At 36.3% G+C, this 8,612-nt stretch overlaps 2 protein-coding genes across 9 annotated transcripts in view; one reads left to right on the top strand and one right to left on the bottom strand.

Moving 5' to 3' along the window:
- The window catches only part of LOC144970740 (uncharacterized), an 8,486-nt gene extending 1,186 nt beyond the window's left edge, over positions 1 to 7,300 (bottom strand). The window contains exons 1-4 of one of the 5 annotated variants that reach the window (XM_078910713.1): positions 7,224 to 7,291; positions 6,582 to 6,762; positions 5,203 to 5,812; positions 2,588 to 3,660 (exon numbers count right to left, since the gene is read on the bottom strand). In XM_078910713.1, the coding sequence (XP_078766839.1) occupies positions 3,492 to 3,660; positions 5,203 to 5,573 (540 nt within the window). In that variant the 5' untranslated portion in view covers positions 5,574 to 5,812; positions 6,582 to 6,762; positions 7,224 to 7,291 and the 3' untranslated portion in view covers positions 2,588 to 3,491. Of the gene's footprint in view, positions 3,661 to 5,202; positions 5,923 to 6,581; positions 6,763 to 7,223 lie in introns of all 5 variants that reach the window. The other 4 variants (XM_078910710.1, XM_078910711.1, XM_078910715.1 and 1 more) reach the window with 4 other exon arrangements.
- A 183-nt stretch (positions 7,301 to 7,483) lies between these two features.
- LOC144970739 (FHF complex subunit HOOK-interacting protein 1B-like) overlaps positions 7,484 to 8,612 on the top strand; it is a 38,677-nt gene continuing 37,548 nt past the window's right edge. For all 4 annotated transcript variants that reach the window (XM_078910709.1, XM_078910708.1, XM_078910707.1 and 1 more), the window contains exon 1: positions 7,484 to 7,545. The gene's annotated coding sequence lies outside the window, so the exon portion shown is untranslated. The remainder of the gene's footprint in view (positions 7,546 to 8,612) is intronic.

Raw genomic sequence — 8,612 nt, 5'->3', positions numbered from 1 at the left:
GTCGGTGTGTGACCTATCGAGTCTATCTGGTATTACGTCGGGTTGAACTAGACAATGATAATTGAGTTTAAAGTTAAAATGATAAGAATTAGAACAGTTTACAACTATTTTTTTTGAAGTTTAAGAAACAAACAAGTACTCTTCGTTGACGTCATTTAACCAGCTAACTGTCGTACTCTGGAAAACACGTATTTTAAAATTTTGGCCAGAAAATTCGTCCTTCAATGATTGATCGAATTAAATGGCCCAAATCTTGCCAAATATTCTCAAACATGGGACTTCGCGAAGTCTTTAATAAAGCCCCAGGTTTGAAAGTTTTTGTCAAGATGAAGATCATTTAAATCGATCGATATTGGAAGGACGAGTTTTCTGGCCATATTTTTAAATACGTGTCTTTTCACAATACAGCACGAGTAAGCTGGTTAATTGAATCCAAACTGTATATGAGCTACTATTATGAATATTCAATTTCAAGCATCGTGTTTTACCCGGACATACTGCCGTTTTGAGACGATGGGTCACTTTTATCCTCTTCCCCGTAATATTTCCTGCCCATCAATGATTTTGTTTATTCATCTTAACAACGCCACTACCACACTATCTCATTAGTCTGTAGTGTTTCATTCATCCTGTTTTTTGATAAAGGGGAAACCCGAAACGTCTATTTTTATCTGTTTTCGTATATTAAATTGAAGCATACATTCAATTTCACATTGTTATATATATTTCTTCGAGCTTCGAGCAGCAACATTTATATTCCTATTCCCTGTGTATATTATGCTTTAAGTGGAACAAATCATAAGTATTTATAGGACGTATTGTGAATTGATTCGACCAAACCAGGCAATCATGTGCAATCTGATCTAGAAACGCATATTATATAATTTACCGTATTTGCTTTTAAATATGGGAAGCCTCATATGAACTCAAAACTTGCTTTTTACAATAGATTTAATTTTGAAAGTCCAAAAAGTTATTCATCATTATTGTGCGGCTATGTGGTCTAGTGGTAGGACACTCGCTTTCAGATAGTAAAGTCCTGGGTTCGAGCCTCTCTTGGCGCATAGTTGAGTCCTTGAAAAAAATTCTTAACTCACATTCTCTCACCGAACTCAGATGTAAAATGAATACCTGGCGTTAACAGCGTTGTCTCTGTCCGAAAAAAAAATGGAATATCGCCTTACAGGCGTCATGTCCCGTCCTACATGTTAAGTGTTGCTGTTGGCCAGGGACCCCTTGTAAAGTGCTTTGAGCACGTTTAGTGGATATTGCGCTATATAAAAGCTCACTTACAACAAAAAGAATATTTTAAAATTTTATTCTCAATTACTGAACGCCGCTTCAAGTAGTACTGTAAGGCGCAGAAACAAGAACTGTAGCAATGGGGAGGTGGTGGGCATATTTGTGTTGGGGAAGGGGGGGGGGGTGGGGATGGAGATAAATATGAACGTGACATGGGTTTTGTACTAAGGCGGGCGCGAAGATCTGACAAAATAAAAATTTCGTCGGAATTCCTGATAGTAAAAAGCGTCAAATTAATATATTGACAACTAAATCGTCTCATCGAAAATCAGATGCTATTAAAACGTCAACATCGGCTAAAAGCTTGAATAACTTGGTAAGGTATGGCCCACCCTCGCCATTCAAACAAGCCGCCACTGGAGAAAGTCACTCTTAATACTGTATTATGTATTACAAATATTATTGACCTATCTTTTCAAAACGATATTTTGTCAGGGAGTACCAGGTGTCCAAAATTGGTTTCATTCGAAATGAAACATTTTAGTTTTTGTCACTTCAATAAATTGTGTCCATTCTGCCGTACGCTGTAAAAGTATTTGTTTATAATGTTGTCCATAAAACTCGTCCTTGCAAATATCGATCGATTAAAACGACCCTCATCTTGTCAAAAAAAAAAAAAAAAAAAATCTCAAACCAGGGACATTAGCGAAGTTCCCGTTTGATATTGTTTGTCAAACTGGGGGTATTTTTTGTCGATCGATACTTGCAAGGACGAGTTACTGGCCAGCAATTTCAGGCAGTATTGACGCCAATAGAAATAGATATATAAAAAGTTAACCCATGTTTCATAATTTGGGTTTATAAAAGCGATTTGTAGCATCTAAATCACCCCCGCATAATATACGATTCTTACACTCTTGCTTTTGGGAATTCCGAACGTGCTCCCGGCCGCTTGCGAGAGAGAGAGAGAGAGAGAGAGAGAGAGAGAGAGAGAGAGAGAGAGAGAGAGAGAGAGAGAGAGAGAGAGAGAGAGAGAGAGAGAGAGAGAGAGAGATTACCGCAAAGTGCTTTCTGACAACTCTTACAGTTTGAAATCCAAAACGCAGGAGTGTAAGAAATCTTTTATTCAAACCATTCTTATTTCGTTTTCTCTGAATCTGAATAAAAGACATTTATAAATATACTATAATGATATTTCTTCTTTTTAGAACATATTTTTAGTGAAGTTTAACTCTTGATTTTATGACGTCACAAACTATCATTGTAAACTCGATAGCATCATTATATTACGCGTTACCATTTTTTTTAGGGTGAGGGGTAGAATGATAACGTTTTGAGACAATGGTCACATATTTCATCCTTTTATTTTGCCTGGTTTTGAAGATTAATATTCTCATATAATGTTGCTATATAATGCTTAATGATCATTATTGTCATATCTCGTGTTCAATTTTATACTTTATGCATATCATCATTGATATGTATCATATCAACAATGGATGTTGCATATTATTATAATGTATCATTTTGATAAAGTAAAACAATAAAGAACTGAAAAGTATAGAAATAATATACTGGTGGAGTTGGGTTTTTGTGTGATTTGCATCTATGATGATGATGATGATGATGATGATGATGGTGATGATGATGATGATGATGATGATGATGATGATGATGATTTTAATGATGACGATAGAAGTGGTGGCTGTGGTGGCGGTGGAGGTGGTGGTGGTGGTGGTGGTGGTGATGATGATGATGATGATGATGATGATGATGATGATGGTGATGATGATGATGATGATGATGATGATGATGGTGATGATGATGATGATGATGATGATGATGATGATGATGATGATGATGTGATGATGATGATGATGATGATGATGATGATGATGATGATGATGATGATGATGATGATGATGATGATGATGATGATAATGATGATGATGATATGATGATGATGATGATGATGATGATGATGATGATGATGATGGTGATGATGATGATGGTGATGATGATGATGATGATGATGATGATGATGATGATGATGATGTCAAGCATGATAAACACACTCTTTTTTTAGGTCCCGTTATCCTAAGAATTTGCATATACATCCGGATACTAAAATAGTTATGCCACCTTTTAATTCCATATGCAACCTATTCGATTATTTATTAGTCCTCAGATGGACTGGTTACATTCACACTTCCAAGGAATTCGAAACCGGAAAAGTAGAAGGCGTGACGTCACGACTTATCTTCCTTTCTCATCAGCACCCACGAGTTTTTGGGAGGTTGATCAAGCAGGTGATACCATGCATGGTCATTCACCCATTGGATGTAAGACGCTTTCTTTATCTGGCTCTGGATGTGGCGGTATTTCAACTGACAGTTGAATAACTCTCGTGGCAGCAATCTGAAAATATGGTTAAAAGTGTAATGATGGAATCCTTGACCGTTAAAAATTAGGGAGCGAATTTTTGGGGGGAGGATAGCCAAAATTGCAACAGGGTTATTTAGGTCATGCGGCCAGTACTAAGCTGACCAAAGCCGCTCTCCAATTGATGGTTCGAACGTTACTAAGCATTTACCAGTCGGAATATTTCCTGTCATTTAGCCCGTTCCGTCCTATTGACTATTTATTTCCAGTCAAGGAAAAAGTATGGCAAACTTTCTTTACTTCCAGAGTACCTTTAGTACATGTCAAAACAAACTCATAGTTAGTGAGTATTTATCACAGAATTTTGACACACTGATTGTGGAATTGGATTTAATAGTCTGATGTCACGTCGCCCAGCAACGGCGGCCATCGTGGTTCTAAACAAAGAAAATCGGTACTTTTTATTCTTCATGCTGGCTATAACTTTTCATATGTCTTGTGATCAGAATGTATAAAAGTCAAAATAAGATCATATTTATAATGTTTTTCTCCTCTGTATACACTTTTATGCTCGTTGGAGAAATATTTCATAAGGGCGTCCGCCATTGTTCGATGGTTTTGAGCCAGTTACTAAGTTACCATGCGTCATTTCGAGGGAAGTGACGTTAAGACTGTTGAAGCGTATTGCATTTCTTTCTCAATCGTCTGTGGAACTACAATTGTGAGTGATGCTCATGATCTGTAAGTGCTACTCAAGTTGGCTATGGGTCGCCGTTTCACGCTTATCTGTCGATATCAGGGGCAAACTATATTTTAATTTAAATTTAAGAGTCAAAAAGAAAATCATTGAAATCTTTATTCCACTAGTTTTAATCGAATAAACGGCAACTGATGTGATTTTCAAATGCGTATGCTATGTATGTAAATTTAACATTCCGAGATTCATACTATCACGATCAGATAATAGTAAAAAAAAAAAAAAAGAAAAGAAAAAAGAAAAGAAAAGAAATCCATGTCAATATCTTGCCAGGCAAAGCAACAACAGGTCACGCCATTTGGTTGGAAGCACCAATTGGTTGAAATTTTCAAATTCAAATAGCCTAGTTTAGAAGTATTTGGGCAATATTGTCCAAATAATCTTTTCTCAGAAGTTGATATATAGAAAGAACATTAAATTTATGAAGGGCACCCCCCCCCCCACCCTTCTCAATAATTGAATTAAGTGAATTATGAATTAAATCCCCTCCATTCATTTTCAGTGGAATTTTTGTTTTAGGACTCTTATATCTCGAGAAGGGACCAAGATAACATAAGCATTAGCCGCAGTGTAATGCCATGCCGCAAGTAAGCAATAGTAGTTAAAATGTTCGCTCAAGGAAATAACGAGATGTCGATATTATAGGGCTTGGAATTCGATACCCCGGGTGATCATGCAACGCCTTATCTACTCGTCGGCGGCGGCGGCGGCGGTGGTGATGATGATGATGATGATGATGATGACGATGATGATGATGATGATGATGATGATTAGGACGATGACGATGACTATGATGGCGACTACTATTTCAAACACCTCACCCTTTTCTCTGTGGTCCTCTCCTCCCTACAGCATAATTCCTGGCTCTGACACACTTCTCCTTCCTCTCCTCCATCGCCCTCTGTAACTTATTGTTGGTGTTCAACGTGTGCTCGTCTGGGATTCTGTCCGAATGAGAGTAATTTGACCAATCCACGATCGCTCCTTTGACCGGAGGGAGATAGGTTCGATTCCTCAAAGCTTCCATGTCATTTTGACGACTCTTGACTACGTACTCGTTATTTTGTTCAATGCTGTTATGATAGTTGTTGTGGAGTGGTCTTGGGATGAACGGTTTTGGGTGAACTCGTTGGTGACGGGGAGCTCCGATGTTCCCTTGATGGAATATCAGCATGGCTTTTCCTAAAGGCATTTTAATCAAATATCGATTTTAAGCTCGATGTTGTGTATTCTTCAGGGTTTTTTTTTTCTTCTCCCGTTTCTTTATAATCGTTTCGTTTTTGTTGTTTTTTTTTGGTAGTTATTTTGTTTTTCTTGGGGGTTTTTAGGGTGCTTTTTTCACCCCCAATTGGCGATGTTATTTTATGGGTCTGTTTTATCAAATAGTTGTTGTTATAATATTATTATATAATTGGCAGCCGATGAATGTATCTGATATAAAGATATCGATATTTTTGCGGTTAAGATTTGAGATTTTATTAGTGATAATAGGATTGAAAGGCGAGAGCTCAACTGATTGCTAAATTGGGAAAGAATAATATCTGGAATATACAATAAATGTGTTCTTTATTCACTCTAAATATATGAGCAATAGTTCATTAGACTTGTTACACTTCTGTGCGGCTATGTGGTCTAGTGGTATGACACTCGCCTTCGGATCGGAAGGTCCTGGGTTCGAGCCTCGCGCTCGGCGCATCGTTGAGTCCTTGGAAAAGACTCTTTACTCACACTCTCTCACCGTACTCAGGTGTAAAATGAGTACCTGGCCGTTAACAGCGTTGTCTTTGTCCGAAAAATTGTAATATCGCCTAACATGCGTCATGTCCCGTCCTACATGTTAAATGTTGCTCTTGACCAGGGACCCCTTGTAAAGCGCTTTGAGCACATTTAGTGGATATTGCGCTATATAAAGCTCAATTAAAAAAAATAATTGTTCTCTTCTTTTTCAGATGTTAAAAGAAAGTGGTTGCTGGAACAAAGATGATAAAGCGTCTTTTAAAAAAACATCTTTGTACTTATATTAAATTGTTGTTTTATATAACTTCTCTTATATTTTCAAGTCGATTTTCTTTAAAATCACATAACAAAGAGCTCGGTGACGTCAATTTCGTTCTTTCTTTATTGTGTTGGAGTGGTTTAGATGTATAAAATTGCAATTGGCTATTATAGTGTAAAATAAAGTTATATTTATATGTTTTACCTACGAAGAATACCAATGTGCGGATTTTATGTGGTCTAGTGGTATGGCACTCGCCTTTGGACCGGAAGACCCAGGGTTCGGCACTTAGTTGATCCCCAGAAAAGGCTCTTAACTCACATTCTCTCACCTCACTCATGTGTTAAATGACTACTCGGCTGTTAACAGGGATGTCTCTGAACACCTGTCAGAAAAAAATTGCTATATTACAGCGTCATCATGTCTCGTCCTTTTATATTATGTTAAATGTTGCTGTTGGCTTGGGACCTCTTGCAAAGCGCTGTAATCACGTTTTGTGGATGTTTGCGCTATAACTATAAATGCTCTATTTCTTTTTAAAGTTTTATATTTTAATTGGGGCAATAGATTATAATTATAGTAGCTAGTCTAGTAGAGATGTAGAATCTAAAGGGGACAAAAGGAAATGCGGACATGGCCCGTGTTAGTGTTAAGTTGCCACGAAAACCAGACCAAGTTTGAAGGCACCTATTATTTTACATTTGTAAAACTAGATAGGCCTATCAATACTTAGTAAAACATTTCAGGTATAATCGTTTATAAATAGCTCCTTTAATCAAAAAGTTGAGCACTATTATTTCATGGTTTTTGTTTTTATAATTATTTATTTCAATACTTAGTATTTACTTTTTTCAGGTACTGTTTTTTTTAAAATCCGCACCGTCCAGTTGTTGTCCTCTTTGATGGTCTTCAAGTCGCCAAGTGTTCTTACTTCCGTTCAACTCGCGTTTCATTTTGTGTTTTGCGGGCATACCAACGTGTACAATTACAAGCTTATGCGTCTTCATCTCTCCTCGGACAAAATAATGGGTTTTCTCTCTATTATAAAAAATTAATGAATGGAGTATGTTGGAGAATTAACTTCCGGTTGTGATCTTATCACCTTTAACTACTTCCGGTAAATGAAGTGTAAATAAGCCCTTTAGTGAAGAGGAAATTTTGTCAACGGGTAATGAAAAATTTAAGTTTTTGACTGCTATCCCGTCTTTTGCTTATTTTCAAAACAAGTTTTGAATTAATGTTGTTTACATATCATTCTATAGGTCAGGATCCTTGATCACTCATTCATGATGTTGTCTTTTATTCTTGACTGGCTGACCAGTGTCAGTGAATCATCATCAATCCCAGCAGACGATTGTCTTGACACCCACTGTCGCTGCTCAATGATAACCGAATTGATCGAGCCTAAATCAATCTTATAGAAATTTAGAGTTAATTCTTCATTAAAAAATCAGCTTAACGTTTTCTATTGCATAACTTTGTTGTTAAGTTGCCATTCATCCACAATCCACGTTTCTTGTTCATGCCAATATTTCATTTTTATTTTGTTGAAGAATTTGAATGAATATGAATATGATGATCAGTTCAAGTTCAGCCAATTCCAACTACATTGTTTAAGGAATCAATGACTGAGTACTTTATGAAATTGAAACTTACTTTAGATGGCCTCAGTTGTCAGATCATCTATTTATAATGCACTAATTAATTAATTCCTTAACTGAACTGAATGATTTTATAAAAATCCATTCGATTCATGGTCAACTGTGAAGGCTGAAGTTGTGAATTATAAAGTTAGAAAACTTTGAAAAATGAAAACAAAAACTTACCTGCCCTTTTGTTATCAAAAGAGTAAGAGTTAACGACTAGATCAATGAATAGAGGAGAGTAAATGTAAGCTATAGTTAGACGTAGGAATACGATGGATAGAAAATCTGAAAAAAATTATACTTGTAATTAAAATGATTTTCTTCTAAAAAAGAATAAAAATAGAATTGTAGTACAAAACTTTTCATACCATTGAGTAGGTAGTTGCATGAAAATTTGAGATTGCAGCAATTGTTTTCAAAATAGTCTCATGCTATTCTGCAAGAAATACACTTTTCAATGGTACCAAAATTATGACAATGTGACAATTAGAACCAAAGTTACGGGATTATTAGTCCGCAAAAGTGGACCAAAATACTTAATATAATTTAAGAGGAAAAAAGAAACTAAAACTGTGACCAGAGAGCAACC

The sequence above is a fragment of the Berghia stephanieae genome, chromosome 4 (genome assembly GCF_034508935.2).
Source record: "Berghia stephanieae isolate SIO BIC M18660-M18661 chromosome 4, UCSD_Bste_1.3, whole genome shotgun sequence".
Classification (NCBI taxonomy): domain Eukaryota; kingdom Metazoa; phylum Mollusca; class Gastropoda; order Nudibranchia; family Aeolidiidae; genus Berghia; species Berghia stephanieae.
The sequence above is the reverse complement of the archived record's forward strand: the minus strand, read 5'-3'. Positions and strand labels throughout refer to the sequence as shown.